The sequence below is a fragment of the Ochlerotatus camptorhynchus genome, unplaced genomic scaffold (assembly GCF_037179485.1).
Source record: "Ochlerotatus camptorhynchus isolate MF236.1 unplaced genomic scaffold, CSIRO-AGI_Acam_v1.1 ptg000257l, whole genome shotgun sequence".
Taxonomy (NCBI): Eukaryota; Metazoa; Arthropoda; class Insecta; order Diptera; family Culicidae; genus Ochlerotatus; species Ochlerotatus camptorhynchus.
In genome coordinates, this window is record NW_027040747.1 from 1,805,564 (window position 1) to 1,833,306 (window position 27,743).

Sequence of the window (27,743 nt, forward strand, 5' to 3'; positions counted from 1 at the left end):
GGAAGAACTTCTTTGAAGTTTTGCGAAGAGCTTTCCTGAAGTATTTGAAGTTTTCTTTGATTGTCTTGGAAGAACATCCCTAAAGTTTTGAGAAGAATTTTCCTGGAGTTCTGGGAAAAACTTTTCTGAAATTCTGGGAAGAACTTCCCTTCAGTTCTGGGAAAAACTTACCAGATGTTGTGGATAGAACTTTTCTAGAGTTCTGAGAAGAATTTTTCCGAAGTTTATTTCACACAGCAAAAAATAAATTTTAGGGTAACATTCAAGAGGATGCACTTCAATAATGTCAAAATTCTCATGTAATTTATATGGCCACAAAAATAAAAATGCAGTAAAAGCGGCGTAATGTCAGTTCATGTATTATATTAATGATATTTTTGTCCTTTTTAGGAAGTAATATTACACCATATGTTGAACACGATTGAAGTGCATCGGCAATGATGTGATATCAAAATTATTTTTTGCTGTGCAGAATATATTCTTCAGGTTTTATTCTGAAAATCTGCAACTGTCCTCAAGTAGCGTCTCTCAGATATTCACCGGTATGATCAGAAATTATTTCTCTGAAATCTTCGGGATATTTTTCCAAGTTTTCAGGTTTATCAGGTCTATCAGGACTGTCCGACAATTTAAATCAAGTCTCTCACATGTTCACCCATTAGACTAGGATGATCAAAAATTATTTAAAAAAAAAAAACAACAGATAATCATAGGCCTCCCTAAAGTCATCGGGATTTCTTTTCAAGACCTCAGGTAGATCCGGTATTATTTTAAAGATTTGTTTAAGTTCGTAGACTTCCCTGTTACTTGCAGATAATTCCTTAAGTTCGCAGAATTTTCCAGCAGACTTTACTAAAGTTCTCAGAATGTTCATGGGATTCTCCGCCTTTACTGAAGTTTGCAGAATATTTTTGAAATTCACAGACTTTTTGAATTAAGAAAATTTTCCTGAAAAACGTTGACTTACTTGAAGTTTCCTAGCTTTTCCTGAAATAAGCAGAGTTTTCGTAAAGTTTGCAGAGCTTTCAAAAAAATCTAAACTTTCCAAAAAATTGCAGAATTTTCCTTGGAGTTCTTGAAATTTTTCTGAACTTTTCAAAACATTCCAGAAGTTCATTTAAATTTTCAGAAGTTCGCAAAACTTTCCTGAAGCTCATTAACTCCACTGAAATCGACGAAATACTTCTGAAGTTCGTAGATTTTCCCAGAAATTCGCGGACTTCACATAGGTTTACAAATTTCCGTGAAGCTCGCAGACTTTCTATAATTTAGTATAATTTTCTGAAAATTTATACAGTTTACTTGCTTGAAGCTCACAAACTTCCCTGAAGTTTCCAGACTTCCATGATATTTCCAGATTTTTCCTGAAATTTGCAAAATTTTCCTGAAGTTTGTATAGCTTTACAAAAAATGCTGGATTTTCCTGAAGCTCGCAGAATTTTATTCATATTAACAAAAGTTTCCTGAATTTTTCTAAATTTACAACCGGTTTATTGAAATTTTCAGAAGTTTTTGGAATATTCCTGAAGTTTCCTAAAGTTTACTGAACTTTCTTTAAGGTACCAGAATTTTTACTGAAATTCGTAGAATTTTCTTGAAATTCACTTTACATTCATGTAGATCGCTGATTTTTTCTTAATTTCTCGAAATTTTCCTAAAGGCTTAGAATTTCCATTGAAGGAAGAGTTCCAAGGTAACTGTTCGAAGAGGCCTCAGGTGAATTAAGGAGATTTAAGAATTGAATCCTTTCATTGTTGTGAGGAAAATTCCATGACGATTGTGAATAGAATTCCTCGTCCATTTCCAATGAAAATTCCAAACAAGTTCTGAGAATCATTGCTTGAGATGTAGAGCTTTTTGAGAGTGTTGATTTATTTCCTTTTAATTCCGTTATAATTGCTTATCTTTTGACACCACTGGTGGTGTTGAGTACTTGGTACTGATGAATTATACAAGTAGTAGACGAAAAGTTAAAAGATAAGCAATTTTAACGGAATTAAAAGGAAATAAGTCAACACACTCATAAAGGGATTCCGTTAAGAGGTTCGACAAAATTAAAAGATTTCTTGAGAGTTTTCTAATGATAATTCGAATGATATCCGGAGGGCATTCAATGTTGAGTATGCTTCCAAAATAATTCAAGGACAAATTCCAAGGCTTTTCAAAAACGATTTCAAGTGAATTGTAAAGAGAATTCCAAGGGAATTCTAAGAAGCATACCAATATACCATAGCATACCATACCATAAATACCATATGAAAAGAACTCCCAGAGAACTTTGCATAGAACAGCAAGTCAAATGTAGGATGAGTTCCACAATAGCTGTTAGAAGAGCTCCAGGTGAATTAAGGAGAGTTCAGAATTCAATCCTGTGGTTGTTCTGTTCCATTACGATTGCGAAAAAAAATCCTGGTCCATTTCGATTGAAAATTCCAAACAAGTTCTTAGAAGCATTTCTCGAGCGTTTTCTGATGATAATACGAAGGATATTCAGACGGTATTTATTTTTGAGCCTAAATTACCAGGCTTTTCAAAAACAATTTCAAGTGAATTGTGAAGAGGATTCCAAGGAAATTCTGAGAATCATACCAAAGGAATCGATTCATGAGAGAGTAAAACTTCAATGAACTTCTGAGAATATTTACCAGGAAATTCCATGTATAATTCCAAGAGCATGTCGAGATTAATATAAATAATTCTGAGCAGAGTTTTAAGACTTTTTTGAAATTGCATGAAAATTCTATGAAGAAATCAAGCGAATTTCCAATAAAATTTTGTTAGGAGTGATCTATACAGAATTTCTGGACTGTTATAAAGAATATTTAATCTTCCAAAGAAATTTTCAAACGTATTTTAGATGAATTCATAATAGAACTAAGTGAAAGGAAATGATGTTGAAAAAAATCATGAGAACATTTCGAAGAATCCTGTTAAGAGATCTATGTGAATTTTCAAGATAGTTAAAACATAGACAAATTTCGCTACATTTTTAATGGCTTATTTTACAAAGTGATCATATCAGCTCAATTGGGTTCTTTAATTTCAAAAAATATATCCGTTTTTATTTATCATCTGAAAGAGCTTCATTTTCTGAGCACAGCGATATTTTTTCGAACCCACACACTTTCATCTCGATTTTTAAATCAAGATATAAAGCAAAATAATAACTTCACTGTTTGACACTAAACTGACAAACTGACAGCTCGCTCCCATGCAAAGTGACACTGAGGAGCGCGAATAAGCTGATTTTGCAAATGTAATCGTACTTATTTAAAATAGTTCCAGTGTACCAACATTTATGAAACTTTGGGTTTGGGTTCCATTTTTAATGCAGATAACGAATATGCATTTACCTCAATACCCTTAAAGAACCCAATTGCATTCGGTTTTATACTTAATTTAAATGTGTTAAATGTGTATCGCACAACTGAAAAAAAAAATTAAAATTCCAGGAAAAAATGGAAAATTTACTTATTGAAGTTGAACATTATGCAAATTTGAAAAATACTTATGCAGATTGACAGAAAATTTAATTTCGATTAAATTACTCATTAAAACAAATACCCCCTCCCCCATTTTGAAACCTGACTACGAGCTCATAAAAATGCAACTGTTTGCTCGCAATTGAATTCTCAGATAATGTTGTAAAAAAGTTGTAGCTGAGAAAATTTTCAACAAGCACATCTATCATTTTCTAAAGTAGAGTGAACTGGTGAATTTTCAAATAGATATGAACGGAAATTATGGTTTCTCCATAGTAATTCCCATATAAACTTCAAATGGTTTGTGCCAAGTCAGTTTCTCACTAAATTAGTTCAAATTTTGGGAGGCTAATCAGGGCACAATTTGAGCACTGTGGAGTGGAAATTTCAAATTTTGCATCAGTCTACTGCCAATAATTAAAAAAAAAAACTCAAGCCGGAATTTAAGGACAACTCCAATGAGCAGTTCCACGCCAAATTACGGATCGGAAAATCTCGACCTTCTCCGATTTTCATGAGACTTTGCATAATTGTTTGCTAAAATTCGACCATTTTAAATCTTGTAAAATTTTCAAAATAGTGTCTTCGAAATTTTTCAGAAAACTGTAGTACGGCACTGCTGATCAAAATGATGAGCTTGAATAATCGCACACATCGTAGTTGCTGCTATGATTGACAATGCTAGCAAAATTAATGTAGCTTGGGATTTGCTGTGCATTCCTCAATGTATAATTTTTGGAAACTCATTACTTTTGTTTGTCAACAATGGCACCGGCCACGTCCTTGCGGTCATTGAAGAAGGGAAGGAATATTAGTTGGACAACCATTGTTACTGTAGACCAAGGTTGGTTCTGCATCTTCGCAGTTCTCACGGGAAGGATGTTTGCAAGTAGGAAGGGTAAATCAGATCTGGATTCATTATGGAAAGTGATGAGATCGTCAAACTGTATAATAGAGAGGAGCTTGGGAATGAACCCATGATTTTCTGCTCAGTAAGCAAAAACGGTCACCTTAAGGGTTACCGAGCTCCTTATATACAAAAAACAAACTTCGGTAGCTGGCCTTTTAAAAAAAAACTCCCGATCCTAAAAATAAGCGGTATGTAGAAAATAGTAACACGGGACTAGAATAACGCAGTTTCACAAGTTTTGCTTTTGTTTTTATTTTTGGAAAAATTCCTCACCTAGCACACCGTTTGTGGATTCCGCATTCACTATCACTGCAACGGCAAATCATAAAATACCAATATCGACAATATGTAATGTAAGCTTCTTATTCAACGCTATCATCGATTATTTCCCTAGCGCAATTGATTCAAGTTAGCTACCGCTGCGCCTCTTCTTTTCCTTTTGTTTCTTTCTTCTTTGCAGCCATGCAAGTCAGCCACACGAGTGTGTGCATCTTCTTTTCCTTTGGCTCCCAGTCCGTCCAAAAAATCCAAAACATATGCGAACTACCGACTTCGTCATCGCCGTCGCCGTCGTCGTCGAAATCGATTGTTCCAGCTAACGGTTAATGATTGCATAACCAACCCACGGTAGGTACCGTTATGCACCGAATTACGGACGGCCTTTCAATCCGAACATTTAATTTTCAATTAAACATAACATCCACTTGGCAACATAATAATCATGTGAGATGAACAACGAGGACGCCATTGGACGCATCATTAAATGTATGTGACATTTGAATCACATTTGGCCTGGATAATCAACTTTTAGAAGTGTCCGGATTTCGGTGCATTACGGTACATGCTTTCTGCAATGCGCGCCACGAAGGGAATTCGCCAACCCCCGAAAACCTCAAGTGTAAAACAGCAAACGATGATGGCATGGGAAAAGACGTAGATCTTTTATGATAAGAGAAAAAAGCTAACCGATGAAAAACAAAATAAATAAATTATCTGGCGCTATAGGAACCGGGGTCAGTTGTCCAGTTGTGGTCATGTCCAGTTTCCCGTTCAAAGTATAAGGTCACATTGTTCGGCATCGCGCTGTCTCTTAATCACAAAATTTTGGATGACAAATATGAACTATGATTTTGATTGGAAGCTTATGGAGTCGGATTTGATGAATAGGTTTTTCTTCTCCGGGGTGAATTGACCCGACTCGTACTAGCGTTAAACTAAGGGAAAGGAATACTAGGAATCTTGTAGTGGTAACCTTCGTCGTCAAGCGTATGCGAAGGTATCACGGGAGCGGGTAGTCTCTCCTCGGGCGCCTGGTAGTTATAGCCTTCACTCGTCGACGCCACCAAGGCCAAGCGAGGCTGCAACTCGGAACCCTCGGCATCCGACTCCGGGACAGGCCGGTGGGAAGGCGCCGCAATGCTAGACCTACCGGATGGTGGCTGGAAAAGATTGGAGGATAATGTGTCGTCAACCACAATCCGTAGACCAGCAGGTGGCAGGTAGCCGCTGTCCGGCATAAAACCGTTGATTTCGGATGTAATGGCCATGCCGTTCGTTGGGGTTTGTGGTGCGGTTGGCTGTGCTACTTGGCTGAAATCGGTGTAATCTGGGACATCTGGACTTGTCTGATTGACTTGACTATCGGATGAGATTTCTGGACGGTACGCTGGTGTAGGAGTTGAACTGAGTTGGTCTGCTGTCGTGTTGACCGCAGGAGGATAGTACTGACTAGAAGTGTCGTTAGCATTCGGAGGAAGGTACTCGGGAGCTGCCGTTGACGAAGTTACAGAAGAAGGCTGTTCAGTAGCACCAGAAGAAGTTGTAGACTGAACCGATTCGTAGTTTGGTCTGGTTGGGAATGGTTGGCCTCCAGCAGAGATGTCATCGAATGGTTCCAAGGTTGAAGGCTGACCAGCACCTGTCGAATACTCCGGAGCAAATGGGCCACTGGATCCGGCAGTAGTCTGGTAGTCCGAAGAAGGAGTAGGACTAGATGGAGTCGTATATTCAGGGGCTCCAGTAGAGATTCCGGAATGAGGCGTAGAAACTTCGGCGTTTGGGTATCCACCAAAAGTGGTTGTTTCCTGTCCAACAGAGCTTGGATAATTGAAAGCAGGGGTGGTTTCTTGACTTAAACTTGGATAACTGGAAGCGTTAATAGTTGTCTGACTCGCACTGGGGTAGCCAGAGAAGGTCGTGCTTTCCTGACTTGAGTCTGGGTATCCGGAAACAGTAGTAGTTTCCTCAATCGGTCCAGAATAGCTGGATGAAGTCATGGTTTCACGCTCGGAACCTGGATAACCAGCAAAAGTAGTCGCATCCTGACTGTAGTTAGGATATCCTGCTGCTGTAATAGATTCACTCGTATCACCAGGTGATGGTGCTCCAGTGGAGGCAGTTTGATCAGCCGAAGGTCTCTGAGTAGTACCGTACGCTTGTTCTGGTCCATTAGCGTCCTCTGGGGGGAGATATTCCGGAGCGGAAGTCGATGATGGTACAGGCTCGGGCGAGATTGGGCGAGATGTCGTTTCGACCGAGGATGTTGCCGGTGGTACGGTTTGCCCTGGAGTTTGTGCGGTGCTTGGTTCTATGGGAACCACTAACTCAGGGCGTGGCTTAGGTGGGAGGATGTATCCGTTGCTGGGCTTTCGAGTCGTGGTAGAGGGTAGCGTTGTAGTAGCCAACTCGTTGATATCAATAGGCTCTCCAATCACTTCGGTGAGGTTTGGTGGAAGCATGGGTTTTTCGTAGTTGTAGCCTTGTTGATCGTCGAAAATCTGCAGAGTTGTCAGATGACCTCCTACAGTCGTCAGAGGTGTTGGTGTCGAAACAGTGAAGTCGGCACCTGGCTTTTGAGTAGAAGCATTTTCACTCAAAGGACTCGATGCTGGGGGCTGAGGATATCCATTGGATGTCATTTGCGCAGCACCAGGAACGCTAGGTGATGGAGTTGAACTGGGCCCTTGTGGATACCCGGTGAATTCATTTTCCGTTACAGTTTGTTGCCCGTTCGGGCTTGGACTAGGACCTTGTGGGTAACCAGTTGAGGATTCAGCAGAACTCGGAGTAGATCCCTGTGTGAATGATCCTTGATCGGGTGATGGAGTTGAACTAGGACCTTGAGGGTATCCAGTGAATTCACTCGGACTTGGAGTAGATCCTTCTGGGTAACCAGTTGAGGATTGAGCTGGTCCAGGTGTATATCCCTGAGTGAACGATCCTTGCTCGGGTGGTGAAGATGAACTGGGTCCTTGAGGGTATCCGGTTTGTTGACCGTTTGAGCTCGTACTAGATTCTTGGGGATAATCAGTTGAGGATGGAGTAGATCCTGATGTGGGTTCTCGATCAGGTGATAGGGTTGTACTAGGACCTTGAGGGTATCCCGTGAATTGGTTGTCGGATGTAGGTTGCTGACCGTTTATGCCTGGACTAGGTTCCTGTGGATAACCGGTTGAAGATACAAAAGGCCCAGGCGTAGATCCTTGATCAGGAGAAGGAGTTGTACTTGGACGTTGAGGGTACCCGATAAATTCACCTTCGGTAGTTGTTTGTTGACCATTGGGACTTGGGCTGAACGCTTGTGGGTAACCGGTTGTAAAAGATCCCTGATCAGGTGTTGGACTTGAGCTTGGTCCCTGAGGGTATCCGGTAAAACCGGCCCCGGTTGTCATTTGATTTTCTGGAGAAGCTTGGGGAAAGCCAGTGGCTGAAACAGCTGGTACAGGTGTTGAACTTGGCCCATAAGAATATCCGGTAAACTCACCTTCCGTCGTAGGTTTGAGGTCAGGACTAAATTCTTCAGGATAACTCACAGCGGTAGTTTGTTCATTTGGTCTCATTGTAGATCCTTGCTGGTCATAAGCATTCTGAGGAGATTGTGTTGCTAAGGTTGACGTAAAATCTGGTTGGTTGGAGATATCAATTGGTGATGGCGATGAGCCTTGATCGCCACCAGTCACTGGCACTGGTGGTCTGTAACCATTTTGATTAAGAACTGCGGGTGATTCTGGAGTCCCCGTAGCATCACTAGGGCTGCCGTAAGATCCTTCAGTACTCACTGCTCCAGGAGCTAATTCAGGGTATGATGGCGAAGTGGTTGAAACTACGCTCTGTCCAGTTGGACGCTGACTACCAGGAGCTCCCGGCTGCTCATCTGCGCCAGCAAGAGGGCCTTGCTCCAGAGGAGGTAAATACTCAGGAGCTTGAGTCGACACCGGTTTAATCAGATTGGCATCCGGATTAATCGGAAAATCGAATGGATCCACAGGTTTTTCATAAGTGTATCCAAATTCTGCCGCATTCTTCTTAAACGGAGAAGGTTTCACGATGTTCCTAAACGACCTGGCACCATTGCGTCTCCCTATGGTGGGTGATGACTTGCCTTCAAGACCGTTAATTTCCGTTCCATTAATTGCTGTCAGATAATCGAATACATTGTACTCACTTTCGAAAGCAGCCCGCGCTTCAAACTGTCTTCCATTTCCCAACTGCCGATTGAGATAGTCTAATGGATGAAAGGCCCTATGATTCGGATGCTGCTGCTGCTGACCGCTTTGATTATCCCGCTTCAAAATGTGTGAAACATCGGGTCGTCCAAGGCCGTGCGTCACCAGGCACGCCGCTATCAGTAGTTTCAACATCTGAAATTAGACCAGAGAAGCAATAGAAAGGCATAAATTATCAAAGGAGAACTCTAAGCTCTTGCGGTAAATGCACCGACACCTAAGCCGGACCCGATAAAAGACCGGGTCATACACCACGGGGCAACGGTCAACAACATTTGACGATAGTTTTCCCATGAGAGTGGAACCCGTGAAGATCCCCTTCACCACGACCGTGCGATCGAATTGTTTTGAAGAACAACGATGGCAGCCGAACAAAAACTTGCATATATCTAGCGTTGGAATCGAATGTCGAAACGAGTACAATACTTTTACCCCGCTGCACTAAAGAAGGTTCGAAGAAAAAGATATGCCCCAATGCTGTGGGTCTCAATTAATGATCATTGGTCGTAACTGAAACCTGTGAGCGCTTCTGATTTACCCTCTCGCTACTTCGTTTTCCTATTTTTCTTTTGAGCCGGCTCTGGAGGAAGAGCTCTTTTCCCTGAAGAATTGCAAGTGCCCATGGGCAGCATCAGCCAAGATGTCGTGCCGGCGGCTCGGGTCCTGACGATCGTGGGCTGACTCTAAAGTGATCGTTTAAAATTTAGGAAAAGAAGAAAACGTAAAAAACGAAGCGATTGACGCTCAGTGATTGGAGAAAATGGTTATCATTAATTTTGCTCACAGCTTCGAAGCTGATGCCGGAGCAGCACAGGGCCTGATGAGTTTGAGGTTAGAGTGCGACTATCGGAAAGTTCTTCGATCATCGCGATCGGTGGGACCGCCGTGTTTGATTGTACCTAATTAACTCAGGGGATGGCATGGCCGGCATGACTACCCGTTTATGGCTCGGTTTCGTTTCGCGGGTGTCGAAAATTGTTATGAATAGTGCTAGGTAAATCAATGATGCGAGTATTATCGCAGCATGCAAATCAATGTTCGTGAATTATGTTGAATAAACGTGAAACCATTGCCCATAATGGCTGATGTGGGTCACTTGTATCATAATGTTTCCAATTTAGGAACAACATGATGACATTATAATTAAAAACATAAATAAAAACATTTCTGCGTTTCGAATGAACTGGTTATGAGAAGGAGAATTCTACTTTGAGAAATCATTTCCAAGCTAGTTTTTAGGGCCCAGAATTTTGGAAAATATTTTTTGAGATTCTACATTTCCCACAAATTTCAGTAATAAGCGAGGGAGACGACTCTATCTATTATGTAGTAAAGATTGTGTTTTGCTGTGGCTAGCTATGCGCACGATGAGTAGATAGAAAGAAGATTGATGACGATTCTGAAGATTTCCTACAAAAAGATGATACACGATGCAAGTAGAAGCGAGAAATGAAAGAAGATTTTTCCCAGATTGATTCGCTAGTGTAAGATTTTTGAGCATCTAGAATTGAGATTTAGATGTGTCGCTCCTCTCGGTAATAAGGTTGTTCTAGAATTTAAAAAAATAAAAGGGTTGTGTCTTAGACACGACCGCAGTATGATGCAGAACTACGCAAAGTTGATGTATGTCATGCATTTTTTGACTATTATACTTTATCTTAAATTTTTCAAGTATTTCAAGGTTTCGGTTATGGTCCATGGAGTAGCACCCCAGTATAGTCCACAAAGACGTTATGCATGTTGTGAGATTAAAAAATTGCTAAATAATGCGTTATTTTTTTTTTTTTTTTTTAGTAGTTCCATTATTAGTTTTAAATTAGGTCTCTGAAGCAGAGAAGAGAGTGAAGGTTGCATTGTATGATAACGCAACAGGCAGTTGTTTTCCTTATCAGAAGACAGTACCTTCAATATTGAACAAAATTTTGGTTCATATGTTTTGTTCTCCAATTTAACTTTTCTGTGTTTCGTATTAGGGGCTGTTTATTAACTACGAAGACAGCTTTTTGGGATTCTTGCACCACCTCCCTCCCCCTGCGATTGTCCATACATTTTTTGTATGAGCCGTGAATAAGGTGTCTACGTAGTTAATAAACAGCCTCTTAGTTGAACGGGACGCAAGTCTCCTTCCATCGCTGTTTGTCAAGGTGATCACTCCTTGATCCTCCTTTAATGATCAAAAGCACGACAGCAGCGCTGTTTTATATCTTTTCAGGTTCAAGCAGATTGATTTTAAACCAATTGGTACTCGATTATGACGACTGGGTTTGGGAATAACGTAAAATTCATTTAAACATTGTTAAAATTATCATTTGCGCATTTTTCAAAAAAAATTTATAGAAAATTGGAAAAGTATTTATTTAAGCAGATTTGTAAAGTAATTTTCTATCGATTGGCGTATTTGGATTTAAATTTCATCTATAAATAACAAAGTTACAAGCGTTCAAAACCTTACATTATTTCACCACACATATTTTTTTGATTTGCACCCCATATTGTCGACAAAGACGTAGTTATACGTCAAAAATATAACGAGTGTCAAAATTTTCTAATGTGCAAAATGACAAATATTCACAATTACAAAAAAAAAACATTTCCCAGGCAACTATAACTAGTATAGTAATGGAGAGATAGTAAATTACCACAGATTACGTAAAAATCACATCAGCATTTTTTCTATGTTTATCTTTTCTTAAACAGCCTAAAATTTTGCACAGAATTTACATGCAATTACCTTGGAATAGTTCTCAAAAATATCTTTGAATACTCTTCTAAATTCTTTTGGAACAACTCTCAGAATTCCAAACTCTTCCATGTCTTTTTGGACGTCGCTTGGAATTATTCTCAGAATTCGAATACCTTCATCATTCACTTTGAACCATCTTGAAGTTTTCTGAGAAAGCTCTTTGAAATTAATTTCAGAATTTCCTTGGAAATATGCTCAGAACTCGATTCTCTTTGAATTTGTCATGAAATGAAAGTTGTATTTTTGGACTATCCTCAGAAATCTGATTCCTATGAACTCTTCTCAGACTTTCCTTTTAAAATTCTCCTTCGAAATTCTCCTCCCTTTAAAATTCTCCTCGGAATTCACATGCAATGTTTCTTGCAATCACCGCCAAATTCTTCTCAGAATCAGCTTGAAATTGTCTACCCTTCGAAATTACCTCATAATTCCCATAATTCGACTCCCTGCGCTTGTTCTTTATTTCTTTGTTTAACGTCGTTCTCTGTTCCGCAATCTAGTCCCAATCACCGACGGACATCGCTTGCCATCCATTGACGGCAATCGAATGTGCAGGAAGGCAGCTTCCACACCTGCGTAGGATATCGCACCCATTCAAACACACATGGGCCGGGACCAACGGCTTTACTTCCCTTCCGAAGGAAGACGTGACCAGAGATGTTTATGCCTCAGAAAAATCCCACCGACCTCGGCTGGGATTGAACCCAGTCCCATTGGGGTGAGAAAGCAGTCACGATTACCACTACACCACCGGCGCCGGCTGAATTAAAAAGTTGCATTATTTGTTTTGACTAAGAGTTGTCCGCATATAGTTTATCTGCTCTACATCGATTTCAACCCTATTTGAACCGCTGTGATAACAAATTCTTAAACAAACTTTACGGCTGTTAAATCAGGCAGATGAGTTTGGCTTGGAATTCGCGGTTCAGATATATTATAGCCAAAAAATAGATATAAACCTGTTATCAATTTTTATGATAAGCCTTCCACGAAATCCACCGTAAAACCTGAACCTAATTTGGCTAGATGTTCATTCAAGCTTCAAGCTGTAAATAGATTCAAAAACAAATTTTCATTACGTCGAATGTAACAAAGGTAAGAACAAAATCGAGCTATCAGTGCAGTGTCAATCGATGCTCCTGCTGTTGCACTACACACTACGAAAAAGTCGTGTGAATTTCGGTTCCCTGAGACCGACACATGTAAGCGGTCCTTTTGATATAAGAATCAGTTGAAAAAAACGAGAAAATCAATTCAATGAAATGTTCTCTTCGTCGAGTAGCTTATGTTTCGGTTTGAAAACACTGAATTTTACATGGAATGTTTGTTTACGTTCCATGAGTTAAGGTCCAATATGGATTACGTCGCGTGTAAAAATAGTTATTTCTAAGTGTGTATACACTGTCCGAATATAGGATCACATCCCATTTTTAAATTTATTTACCAGTCAAATTGCTTTTTGACGTAATCAACGTCAATTTTGCCCTGTTTGTTTCTTTTTGATGCGTCTAGCTCTTGTTCGAGAGATTTTTTTAATTTTCGATTCGTGAATAAATTTAGCATTAAAATATGTTTGATTTTTTTAGGCACAGACAAAACAGTTTCTAGATTTTATGAAAATTACGATATTCATGATCTTTTGGGACTTCCTAGAAATCCTCGAGCTGCAATAGTTTCATGTCTATCTGGATTAGCTTCAGTTTTCAGAATTTTTTTAAATTTTGTGAAGAGCTTGAAGTTCAAGAACTTCCAATCGAACGATTTCTCTGGAGGATCGGCAAACTTTTAGTTGAGATATAAGAATAAGGTTTGTAATTTTGATAAGAATGTAGATCCAAGTTTGTCCGAAGTAGGCTGTGCATCGATCACACGAACCTGACGTTTGTTTTTTCCGTGAAGTTTTTATTATTATCTATAATCGGTTGCTGATCTGGCCAAAACCAGGCCCAGGAGAAAATTTCTAATTCCTCAGTCCCTATTATTTGCCGCTGAGCAGCTGTTCCGAAGCCAAGTAGAACCTCCACGAGGCGTCCCATCATTCGTCTCATCATTAGTTCTATCATTCGTTTAGTCGCAGCGTTGAACCTGACTATTGGCCACGAAAGGGCTTGCCAACACCACTACATCAACACATGTCAGGCAGCCTTGAGCTTCAATTGGCTAAACTTTGTGAGTTCGTTCCAATTTGTAATTTTTTATCTTTTCAAACCAATAACGTTGGGAGATCACCCTTTTTGTGATGCGTTACTGGTATAAGATCTGCCACCGAACCCTAGTCGTGACAACTTCAAACTAGGGAATCAGGATTTTCCAGTAATCAAAGGATTACATTTTAGTGCTTGTTACTATTTATGACTTGATAATAGTGACAAGACTCGGGTAGTGACCACCGCCGTTATGCATTTCTATATTGTATATTTCAAATCAAAAATATTGTTTATGTTCCCTCTTCTCTTTTTAGAAAGCGAGTAATGGTGCTATAGCCATAAGCCATAAAAGGCTAGGCCGAGAGTTAGTGCTTATGTCCCAACCGTCAGAAGAAAATGGAGCATCACTTAACCTTTTTAACTTTGATGCTTCCAACAACCAACAAATCATATAATTACCAAAATCGGAACGTACGGTACGAGATGTCCACGTTTCATCCATTTATTGGATTCTGAAGCATCGTGTTTAAAGCTTCGATTTAAACAAACCCGATGTTTTCTGAATCATCTTGCCCCTTAAATGCTGCACAGTAGGTCTGGCCGTTTTGATATGTGTGACGCATCTTCGATGTTAAACATATATCAAATAGACAAAAAAAAATATGGAGGTATATCCATCATTTTCCAGGATGCTCTCAAGAACTGGCTGTGTTGGTGTTAGATTAAATTAGATTAAATATAGATCCAAGACTGTCCTCTCAAAGACCTGGGATCAAATCAATTGATTTTAAAGCCCAAGACGTTTTTTCCCAAATTTGATGAATCCAGTTTGGGCTCATAACCGATGCACTACATGACCAAGCAATATGTTCAGGGGACGTAAAAGTGGTTGAATCAAATGACGTGGATAAGCTTTAAGATGATTTTCTGACCATATTTCAACAGATGGTGAAAATTCTTATTCTAAAATTCATTCTTTATTTTCCCATAACATTCTGGTAGCAGTTAAATATTTGAATTAATTTTGATTTATTTAGTATTTTTTTATTTTCTTTCAACAAATTTTTTGGAAATCTTAATATGATGTTGATTAGTGTAATTAGTGCACGTTCCTTTGAAAAACTTCGTTGGCTTAATTAGGACTACAATTTGGTGGATAACAATAATTCAAATATTGGCCGCAAAGATGGCGCAGCGATACAAACTTATTTATTCTATATGCCAGTGATTTGCTGTAGTTGCTGTATTCAAAGTTGTAGAAAGTAAAGTTAAATTTTAAAAAGGATTCTTCAGCCAGTGCATCTTCAAATAACTGTTGTACCGTAAGACGGGGTGACATTGGGCCTTGAAGGTGACATTGTGTCAAAATTGAAAAATATTTATTGATGCAAATATATTGAAAATACAGAACATGGTGACTAGAATATGTTCCTTGAACTTCTGGAGTAAAGCGTAGATAACATGAATCAGTAGTTTTATTTAAATAGTGTTGTAAAGCTCGTTGTAAAGTTAGGTATCATAAGCAGTAGCAAAAACACGTTTTAAAAATGTCCACATTCAAACAAAAGTTTGAACATACTTTTATGTGGATAGACGAGGGTTACACGCGATTTTTAACCATACATACGAAGTACATTGTGATCATAACCAAGTGTACTCCAAACAGCTATGTTACATATACATAATTTAAGATATTTCAAACTTATTTCTCGACTACTTTTTCAAAGAGACGTATCGGCTTTTTTTAAATAATGCATTTGATCGTCGATTTGGCGTAACTGGTAGCTTGCCCACGCATGCTAACACTACCATCAGATAGGGAAACTTTTCCTCTACCTGATAGTGGTGTTAGTAATCGTGTGCGAGCTACCAGTTACGCCAAATCGACGATCAAATGCATTGTTTACAAAAGCTGATACGTTCCTTTGAAAAAGTAATCGAGATTTATGTTTTGGTTCAATGTCACCCCACATAAGATTTTTCATTTGCCTATTTTTTTATTTAATTTTAGTAAATGAGACATCAATTTCCATTATTTTTTTCCATGACAGTTGTGAATATATCATTGATGAATATATTTACATGCTAAAAAATGGTTTTTCTTGCTAAAATGTGAATGTTGCAAGGAAGGAAACCAACATCTTTGATATTTTGGCCCATTGTCACACCCACTTATGGTATGCGAAGTTTTGTAAAATTTATGAAAAATAAAACGCAATTTTAAACCCCAACAAGATGTTCGTGTCCGGATTTGTTCGTGTTCGGTGCACCTCCATGAACAGTGCCAAGTACCCTAGTGCCAAGTGGTGCTTGAGTACTTGGCACTGAGGAAGTCTACAAGTAGTGGACGAAATACGCGTATCTTTCTAAAGATAAGCAATTGTAACGTAAATAAAAGGAAATAACTGAACCCACTCAAAGGCTCTTCAGGTCAAAAATAGCTTGAAAACGAATGTACCTAATGGACAATAAATAAAGCAGATCATCAATTGAAAACTCTAAAGTATGGAAGCGATACACACCCACAGATATCACCACTGCACATAGCACGCTTAATTGTAATGAATTGTATTTAACACTGCAAAAAACACCGATCCATCCCCCATTGAAAGATTATGACCCCACCGATATCGCTGGCCCGACGCGTCCAAAAAGTTCAAAGATCGACTAAATCCATTTCACGGTGCGTGCCGGCCCCGTGGTGTTGGGTATCTTCAATCTCCGAGCTTTATTTTGAATGACTGTTGCTGCAAGTGCAACAAAAAATCATCATCAACGACTATTGAGGATGGATGGAGCATTAGTAAATCTGCAACAGTGTACCTGTGGAAGGCGTGTTGAAACACTTGTATAATGAGCGCGCGAAAAACGCACATAAATTGCGGCTAGATCCGAAATCAATGGTCAGATGGTCACCCGAACCTAGGTTAATAGGTCTTTTTTCAGTTATTCAGTTGATTTACTATATCAAAAGTTCAAAGTAAAGTGATTGCTCAAAACTGGAGAGGGTGAATTTTCTTATTAGCCATCACAAAATGAGATTAGAAGTGTAAAAAATAGCTGGTTACGCATAGACGATTGAATGCACCGTCCGCCGTAACGAGCACACATTTTGCTTAGTCTAGAGAGAAAAAATAACAATAACCGTCCCATACAGATGATTGCCACCTTCGTTGGGGAATGCGTCTCACATAATTCCACGCTACGTGACATTTTGAAACGCTGTACCATATATCCCACGCTCAATGAAAACTGCAACCCGGCGCATTTGCCTTTTGCTCTTGGACTTTTTGTGGACCGCAGATATTGTGCTTATGTCGATAACTTAACCCATCAAACTCAGAAGCTAATGTTTGCACCAATCACTTTCACCAGTCACTTTAAACGCAGCGCACTTTTACTTTATTACTTTTTGCGACTGGAATGTCTTATGATCAGTGTAAATTTGCTTGTGTAACTTGTTGAGTAATTAAAAGGTGCTTTGTGCAACACTTCTAATTATATAGATTCATAAATCATTGAAGGCATGTTTAATGAACATCCAGAGCGAGTTCAACAGACTTCGACTCAAGTTTACTGTTCACCTTCAAGTTTACTTTTCACCTACCTAACTAAAATGCATTTCAGGTGTCAACGGCAAATGTAAATGTAAATCTGGAAGGTGCATTCTTAGGGCTGGCGGTTCACTTGGCAAATGCATTTAAAATGCATAACCGTTCATCAGGTACATCTTGACATTTTGCCGGATAAATTTAATTCAACTGAAAACTTGGTTCAGTTAGTGAAGTTTCAAATTGAAGACATTTCAGTTACAGGTCTTTCGATTCGTGATAATATTCGTGTATAATATTCCACACAACAAGTATGTATCGCCTTGTTTTAGGGCATATCCGGAGTGTTTCGAGATTAGGGCGCCTCTGCTTTAGCAAACAATGACTTCAATTGCCGATTTTTTGACGTCTTTCGACAACTTAATTCAAAAACCGAACATCACCCGCGCTACGAAAAGTGGTCAGGTTTTGACCACTTATAACTCTACCAATAGCGGATGGATTTTAATTCTAAACAAGCCAATCGATTGCAAATTTTTCTACAAATCTGCTAATATGAACACTTTATCAATTTTCAATAGGTCTCTATTGAAAATTACACAAATGTCCAACTGTTACAATGGTGATCAAAATTATCACCGGTTGCCTGCAAAAAGCGCTTTGCCTAATACAGACTTCAAAATCGAATTCCATCCGGTCTCACCGAACGTTGCTTATTCAATCACTTGTGTGGTTGTGTCCGGTCGGTCGTCATCAGTAGCAGCAGCAGCAGTGCTATAGGCGCGTGGCGTTGAACATTGTTCTCCAGTACACAACGAAAGGCTGCCCGCAAGCTACAGCCCACATGAGCGTCCATTCACCGAAGAAGAAGGAAGAAGCCGCACCGCTACTGATCGGATTCAGTTGCTCGTCGTGAGCTGCTGTGGGCCGAATATGTCAAGGGCGTCACCCTCGTTCCAAACAACATACAGCTCGCCAGCCTCATCCGTGTTGAACACCCTAATAGCTCAGCATTACTAAACTATCACGACAAAACGGTTCTTTTCAGGACCGCCATAAATTTATTGTTGTTTAACAGTTAATTTTCATTCGACGTTCGCTCGCCTTGCTGCCAGCCACATCACCCCCAAAGCTCTTCGGTAATGTACCCAGCAATCAAAAGTTTGTAGTCAAATGCGTCAAATTTTGAAGTGGTACATACAAATTCTCGCAACGACCGAATACCACATAACTTTGTAAATTAACCAGAAACAATTCGAAGTAAGGTAAGGTTTTCTCCAGGACGCTAGAAAAAAGCAAAAAAATCTCGAATTTATATGATTGATCGCGGATATCTCGTTACTGGAAAATTTTAGCAAGAACTTCCTCCAATCAATTTTTGCTTTTTTTATTATATATTGAAGAAACCAAAAATTCCGAGCGTTTTGTGTACGAAAATGCGTAATTGTCATCAGAAAACGAGGCGTTTCCGTGATGGGAAAAAGTGGTTTCTCTAATACAGTTGCCGAATATTGATATCGAGCATGTAATCCTACGTCAAATCTACTGTATAACTACGGTGGATACAAAACCTCTTGCTTTTTTACAAAACTCAGGTAATCATGACAGATCCTGACGCAGGAGGTCTCTTTTCTTTATTTGCTTTGTTTTCAAAGATCGAAAAGTCATGATTACCCAACCCGGGGGCAACTTGACAACTCCAGTATATTGCCAGTGTACCCCGACAATTTGGTGCTGGTGGTTCTATCTAGAGTCGGTGTATAATGAGTCACGCCAAGAGAAAAACAGTTGAACTCGCATCACGGTTTTCGAAAGATTCCCTTTCTTTTAACTTGGCAACAGAGGACTTCTACATCAATGACTTCTAGCGAGAAAAAATAATAGCGGCTGTAGTAAATCATTATATCAGTGATTTTTTTCAAATTATCTTAACAAAAATAGTAGAAATTCTCATTACTGATCATGACCAAACGTATCCCATGACAATTGAATGCTCACTGCGTGTTTATTATAATTTCTTCGGTTATATTTTATATTTTATTGCAATACCTTTCGTGGATCTTTCATAGCATCGTAATGTTTGTTTACTTTGCACGATAGGTAGCTGGTTTGACAGTTCGATAGGTAGACTTGGCTTCACTCTTGGCGTGACTCATTATACACCGACTCTAGTTCTATCAAACTCACAAGTTTCAGAAGTGTTATCTGAATATGGCGAATGTGGAAATTATGTACAGTAAATAAAATGCAGGTTTAAAATTCATCTTAATGTCCACCAAACCGGAACGCGTGTGTGATACACGTGGCGTCCGACGTCAAAAGTAACATTAACGACATAGGAAGTCCAGTGATGCCAGCGAAAAATGTCGTTTTGATTTTCATTCGTATGCTCGTTCGTATGTACAATTCATAATCAGTTTATGAAACTTTTCTTTTGTGTAGTCTCGTACACTCATAAAATAAGTCACATAACCAGTGAAAAATATCCATGTGAATTTCACATAGTTTTCATGTGATCCCATAATTGGAAACCACAAAATCACATGAACCTTATGTGTCCAATGAAATCTATATGAATATTCACATAGATTTTATTACGTTATGCGATATTCAGATACAAATCATTGAATTTGTTATTGTTAAAATATTATGTGCGTTCCTAATAGAAACTATGTGAAAACTTTTGTCAGTGTATGTCTCTGAGCAGAACTGTAAAATACATACATATCAATGTTACCAACCCAACAATTTTAAAAAGAAAAACCATAAGAGACCGTGATGTCGGAGTATCGAGTCGTCGGTTTAACGAGAGCTTAAGGGGGGGGGGGGGCGTACTGTATACGCAGCTAGTACTGCAAAATGTACAATTTGAGGTACCAGTTTAAAAGAGTACAACGTTAGTACAATCAACCGGTGGAAACTAAAGATTTTAAATTAATGACTTGAGTAGTAGCTATACTGAAGATCCGAGACATGTCGCCCCTTCAGTGGTAGGAAAATCATTTTTGCAGTATGGAGAATATCAGAAAATCCACGATTTGTGACTAAACATGCTTTCACATAAGGAAACGAATAAACGAGTGTTTACCTTATCACCATAGTAATGTACTCGTGCAATTTTTGTGCACTTAAAACTGCCCAGAAAGACGATAATGAATAAAAACTGAAAATTTTCATGCATTTTCAAATGGTTTCCTACCATCCCCATACATTCGAAGAGACCATTCTAGTCGAAATTCTAGTACTACACTTTGTTTATTTTTTGCCATAAAAGTTTGACTGATAAAATGAGGGGTTCGTGAATTTTCCTATGTTTCGAAGCGTGCATCGATTAGCTTGGACCCACGAGAGTACCAGAGCTGAAGCAAAAAGTTGAGCACATTTCATCGGAATCTTCTGGTCTTAGAGTTACCTCTAACCTCTTACCACAGACAAACAGACGTAACTCTTTGAAAAAGTTTTTTTTTAAACATAGTATCTCAAAACATAGGACCTCAGTAACGACATCTCTCGGGCTTCTCGCGGAAAACAAGCTTGCTCGCTAGCTCACAAACAATATTGCATAAAAGTTCTATAGAATGTATAGAAACGTCAAAGTGATCCGATTCCAGCGCTGCGGCGAGTAGTTCACAGAACTGATAATATTCAAATCAAGCGTTAAATGCGTGAACGAAGATGTACAATGAAGAGTTACGTCTGTTTGTCTGTGCTCTTACCTGATGTAACTCAATCAATCGATTCAATTTGTATGGATTTGTTTCACGAAAATCACAAATTCGCTCTTTTCATATGGCATTCTTGTCTGTTGTTTGACATCCACACATGGTGAAACAAAAAGTTGGTTTGCCATAGAGAAGTACCACAGACAAACAGACGTAACTATTTGAAAAACTTGTTCTTGAAAACATAGTATCTCAAAACATATAACCTCAGTAACGACATCTCTCTGGCTTCTCGCGGAAAACAAGCTTGCTCGCTAACTCGTAAACAATATTGCATTAAAGTTTTATAGAATGTATAGAAACGTCAAAGTGATCTGATGCCAGCGCTGCGGCGAGTAGTTCGCGGAACTGATAATATTCAAATCAACCGTTAAATGCATGAACGAAGATACACAATGAAGAGTTACGTCTGTTTGTCTGTGGAAGTACCGTTGTGGCGGTGAATGACAACCCTTTGTTTACGTTGTGTGGTGACATCTAGTATTTACGTTGTGTGGCGACATCTACAAGTGGGTACGTGAAACTAAGGTTATCTGTCACCTTCCCAGGGACTTGTGATAACCTGAGATTTGTCAATAATGTAAATATTTACACGTTGTTCATTGAAGAATTTGCTATTACCTGCCCCGCATCATGTATACGGCGAATGCAATCGACCCAAATTTGAGTCTAGTTTACGAAGCGATTAGTAAATTTGCTGCATGTTTTTATGTGGAAAACCTCAAAAATCTGCCGGAAAATGAGGAAATTTGACGAAAATTTTACTCAGTCTAGGAGTGGTACCAATAGACTAAGTGAATCTTTACTTTTCTCATGTTGGGGAATTTCTTCCTGGACAAACCTGGCAAAACATGAGGCAAATTTACTCATCGCTGAGTTCCTGCTCTTTGTGTGTATTATGAGCAAGCTAAACTCAGATTTGGGTTGTTCTCATTCGCCGTGTACAGGTGCTTCATTTTGAAAAAAATATGTTTGATTTATTATAGGCTACCCTCTAGTTTGACTAATAACCTCGAAACATAAGTCTGTGCAAAAAATGGTTTGATGAAGGTTTAGAGGTCGCCCAAATGTAAATTTGTATGGTAATTACTATGTTAGAATCAAGGTTGCAAAGACTCATTTCAGCTAAAACAATGTTTTTCTAAATTATGAAATAATTAGATGCCATGATCAAATTTTGAATTGGTAGGATACAAGAAGAGGTTGCAAAGAATGTGTTTGACATATTAAACCTGTTTATTTCACTTCATGAGAGTCACAATCAGCGATTTTTCACAAACTCACTCACTCACTCAGCAATCAGCAAATCGCTGATTGTGACTCAAAGAAAGCAAAATTTACAGGTTTTATGTTTCCAACGCATACTTTGTAACCTCTTCTTGTAAGTTACAAGTAAAACATGCCATCATACCATCTTTTGGTTTTATTATTCCGAAAAACATTATTTTAGCTGAAATGAGTCTTTGCAACCTTGGTTAGAATTTAAAATTCACTTATATCGCTCTAACTTTGGTTCTAGCTGTTCAAAGGCTGAAAATTTGATATGTGGTTGCTATGACAATGATCAGATTGTTGATGCGGTTAATTTGGCAGCGATTCAAGAAAGATAGAAGAGTAATAAAATTACAAAATAGGGTAAATTCATAGTTGAATATGTGCCAGATAAAAACACCAATTTTATCACAAAAATAACAAGCTTGTTAACCTTTACTATGGCAATCACATGAGTTAAGAAAAAAATAATAGAAGTTTGGAGGTTTTAAGGGTGGTTTCATTAACATTAGCGAAGTTTCGAGTACTTTGGGGAAGATCAGATAACTTAAGAGCAGTTGCATTAATTCCAAGATAGTTACCGAAACTTGCAAGAAGTTCCGAGGAATTATGGGAAATTTCCTTAATTTCAGAGATGTTCTGAGAACTTCAAGAAAATTGATTGATTTTCAGGAAAAAATCCATAAATTCTAGGATCATGGCCGCCAGAACATTCAGCAAGCTCTAAAACCTTCAGGAAAGTCCAAAGAAGTTTAGAGATTTTAAAGAAAGATCCGTAAAACAAAAGAGAAAAATTCAGAAAAATAGATCTTCACAATAACTTCATGGAAGCTCTAAATGTATTGGAAAGTTTATGCTTTTACAGTTGTTTAAAAATCTTAAAGAATTAGTTCCGATTAATTCAGGACAGTTTCATTATTTAAATCAAACAAAATTGCGAAAACTTTCTGAAGCTGCGTAAATTATTTGGTTTTAAATTAACCTTAGAGAATGCCCGAGAATTTCAGGGAAGTCCAGCGTACTTCAAAAAATTTAGAAAATGCCAGGAAAATCACGGTAAGAGAGCTTCTAGTAAACGTTGGGAAAGTTAAGCCAAATCCATAGAAGTTAACAATGTTTAGAGATTTTAAAGGAAATTTCGTTAGCATACTCCAGGGACGATCAAAGAACTTTTATACCCTTTCATTGACCTCAGGAAAAAAATCTGGGAACTTTTAAGAAGTTTTGACGACTTCAGGGTAGCTCAGAGAACTTTTGGAAAGTCCACAGAATTTCTGTCAATTCACGAGAATTTCTGGAAAGTCCAGAAAGCTTCTGGGAAATTTAAAGAATTTCAAGGAAATCCAGAGAGCATTTCAAGAGCAAATTTTCATTACGTCGAATGTAACAAAGGTAAACAAAGTCGAGCTATCAGTGTTAATCGATTCTCCTGCTATTACACTATATACTGTCGGAATATAGGATCAAATCCCATTTTTAAATTTATTTACCAGTCAAATTGCTTTTTGACGTAATCACCTTCCGATCAAAATAGTTTTCGATGTTACTTAAGTCACCCAATTTCTATGGAGATGCCGTTTGACTTAAGTAACAGCGCTGAGAAAACCGTGAAAAGTGTACGTTCGTCGTTTTGCTTTCTCATTATTAAAATGAATAAATCGATCTGTTTGTTGCTAAGATGATTTCGGTGGTCCTAAAATGATGAATGGGCTGCACGTAAGGAGACGTAATTGATAATTCTCCCGAATATCCTGGTAAATACACTTTGACTTAAGTAACAATAGGGGCCACCAAACGACGTATAATAACTTTTCACTCAAAAACCAGTATTTTTTAGCATGAAAGCTAGCGATTTGCATTTGTATGATTAAAACCCTGCTAAATATGTTAAACATTGCTATCACTATGAGATTATATGTGTTTACTTGAAAATAGGAATAACTTTTCGGTCATCAAAACAAAACTTTATTTTTCTCGGATTGGTGCGGATGTTACTTACGACATAATGAAAATTTGCTCTTGATTTAAAGTCCAAAGAATCTCACAACAAGCATAGAGGTCTTTACAGAAACTACGTGAAGCTCGGGGAAGTTCTGAGAGGGAACTTAATTGTGTTTACATGTATTTACATTACAATTATGGGTGCTCATGAAAGGGGGCACACATATTTTTAAGTGGTCGGGCACACATATGAAAATTTAACGAGTAACCAGCCCTTAATTTACCATGACAGCACTGCTCAGACAAGGTTGCAAATACTCATTTTAATTAAAATAATGTTTTTCGGAATAATAAAACCAAAAGATGGTATGATGGCATGTTTTACTTGTAACTTACAAGAGGAGGTTAATTTTACTTTCTATGAGTCACAATCAGCGATTTTCTGATCGCTGAGTGAGTGAGTGAGTGAGTGAGTGAGTGAGTGAGTGAGTGAGTGAGTGAGTGAGTGAGTGAGTGAGTGAGTGAGTGAGTGAGTGAGTGAGTGAGTTAGTGAGTGAGTGTGTGAAAAATCAATGATTGTGACTCTCATGAAGTGAAATAAACAGGTTTAATATGTCAAACACATACTTTGCAACTTCTTCTTGTATCCTACAAATTCAAAATATGATCATGGCATCTAATTATTTCATAAATTAAAAAAAAAAACATTGTTTTAGCTGAAATGAGTATTTGCAACCTTGGCTCAGAATGGAAAAGTGTACAAGGCAAAATAACAAAAACAATATTTCGAAAAAAAAAATCGATGGTTGGGGACTGAATTTTGGGATCTCAGGTAAAGCAAATCTAGATAGGGTATAGGAGCCAGTTATGGCACTGGGCCCCTCTTTTTAGCCTTAGATCCAAACTCAAATTTGAAATAAATTATCATGATTTTGTTTCCGTAGATATATGGCAAAATACATGTTCTTACCTTGCATCTAAATAAATTTCGGCAAAATGTAATTTGAAATAGGGCCAATTAGAGGACCACTAGGACCAAAACTGGCGCACTTACACTTTGTTAAAAAATTAATCAACAGACTTTGATATTTTGTTTAACTATCATATTTGGAATTGAAACATTCCAGACTGAGTAAATTATCAATCATTTCAAGTGGGATTAATTTTAGGATGCTAGACCAATAACAAAAAAATACAAAACACGAAAATAATGTATATCAATGTCTTTGAACTTTACAAACTTGGCTGAAAATGTGTATGATCCTGGACGCAAAACAGTTTTTGGTATCAGATATGGATTTTTTTAAATTATTAGAACACACCCACAGAATATGCCACAAATTTCTATGAAATTTGCCAAAATCTCAACAGCTGAATTTTCGGTAAACAGTTCCGTGAATTTACACAGTTTTATCTGTGAAAAATTACAGCAAAACTGTGATAAATCACCGAACTTTTAGTTGTTTATGTTTCGGTAAAATTTTACAGAAATCTAGGAAATATTCTTAATGTGTAGACAAATTATAAAAATTCAATTTCTGAACATTTTTAACAAGATCTTGGTGGTTAAAATTTGTCGAAATCTTTTTAAAATCTCGGACTTGAGAAGAATATTACAAGGTAAATATCTTAATAATAATTTGTAATTGAAGTAATTGAAGCACTGATCGACGTGGAGTTGGATTAGATGGCCGCTTTCATAAAACGTCCACCACTTTCAATTTACATAAGAATCATTTCAAATTTTCAGCACAGATTTTCCAGAAAATGCCACTCAGCATCACCACCGGCAACCATCCATCGTCGTCGTCGTCGTCGTGTCACTTGAATGCAAAGTTTGATTTATTACCCTCTCAAGATGCTTCAATTCCAAAACCAACGCTGCACATAGAACTTCACTTTGGTTTCATTGGTGCACTTTTCCAAAAATAGAGTCAACCCGAAAACCGCAAATCTCACTGCATAGTTGCACGAGCCAATTCCCATAACTTGTTCCGAAAGCTCACCGAGTGTCTTCTTCATTTCCAATAAATACTATCACCGCACATAATGCAACCGCGCGTACCGTGGCTCACACAAAACGACGACAAAAGGTCATCCCAAACGAAACCTCGAAACAACCGATATGGTGGCGACGACGAGGACGGCGGTGGCTCTGTGACATAATTCGAAGTCTTAAATTTGCAGTCGATTCGTATCTTCACAACTTCTTGAACACACGACGATGTGCCATAATGGCTATAGCGACGACAGCCCGCCAGAAGGAAAAGCAAAACAAAACTCCCGCCGTCTGGATCCAGAGAGAAAGACCTCTCACTCGCTGGGAAGCTGATGGATCATCCTAGCACAAGAAAGGCACTCTGCACGACCATTCCACGCATAGATACCTACAGCGTACTTTCCCAGAGACCCAGTTCTTCCGCGATCGCGCACCATAAGGCCAGTTTTGATCAGCTCAGATAGATCATGTAGGGGACCCCATCATCTCCATCGCCATCATAGGCCAGATTCGGATCATCGTCCATCAGGGGCTCTTAGCAAAACCACGGGGTCAAACTGTCTTATATAACCGCGCAGTTATTGGGGTAGCATCGAAGAAAAATGGATAAACTGCACATTTGCGTGGGGATTTTGAGCCATCGAGATTTTCGACTCACGCCGAAGTGGATCCGCACTGCTTGACATCGACCGCCCCCGTATAGTGGGTCCCAAACAATTGGACTTAGCACGAAAAACACACTCACCATTCTCTTTCACACTCTATGCTGCTGGCTGAAGATGCGCACCATTCGCCAGGGGTCAAACCAAGTCACGGAAAGTCACCTCTGAAAATCGTTGACTGTTGACTTTTATGCTCAAAAATCGTCACTTAATCTTCCATATAAAACTGTTGACAATGTCCTTCTTCAATTGCAACGGATCCACAATCTACCGGTAGCGTCACTTTTAGCGATCAATGTCCATTTATCTACAGATTCACTTGGATAATGCCAAGTTCTTCAATAACCCGAAAGCTTCCGTAGAACACAAACACAAACGGGATTTTAAATTTCCCGGAAAAATCACAATCTCCTGCCGACCCAAAAAGAAACCGACCGACCCGAGACCGATCTCAACTCGATCAAACAATTATCGTGAATGAAGTTTAGGATCCATCAATCGACGATACTTATATATACTATGGAAGCCAGAAGAAGGGGATGCTGTAACTGTTGTTGTTGGATGCCTATGGCCAGTAGTCGACAGCGAGAAGAGATCTTCTCTTAGTAGTCGATCACCACGTGCTTTCAGCGAGCGCGCGCATTCAGCGCTCACTAAATAAGCCGGTCGATGAGGCGCTCGCGCCAAAATTTTCCCGCTCCCACAGCTTGAAGCAGAAAACAAAAATCTTCGAAAGGGACTCGTGAAGAAGTTGGATCCATCATTCAAATCGTGGTTGGATCTGCACGCGCCCACCAAGTCACCCGTCA

At 38.7% G+C, this 27,743-nt stretch overlaps 1 protein-coding gene across 1 annotated transcript; it reads right to left on the minus strand.

Annotated features, from left to right (window-relative positions):
* Positions 1 to 4,098: 4,098 nt before the first annotated feature.
* On the minus strand, positions 4,099 to 27,225 carry LOC135705102 (mucin-2-like). Its single transcript, XM_065226676.1, has 2 exons — positions 27,018 to 27,225; positions 4,099 to 9,032 (listed from the first exon to the last, which is right to left on the minus strand). The coding sequence occupies exons 1-2, from the start codon at positions 27,018 to 27,020 to the stop codon at positions 5,607 to 5,609; spliced, it is 3,429 nt and encodes a 1,142-aa protein (XP_065082748.1). The 5' UTR covers positions 27,021 to 27,225; the 3' UTR covers positions 4,099 to 5,606.
* Between the last annotated feature and the right edge of the window lie 518 nt (positions 27,226 to 27,743).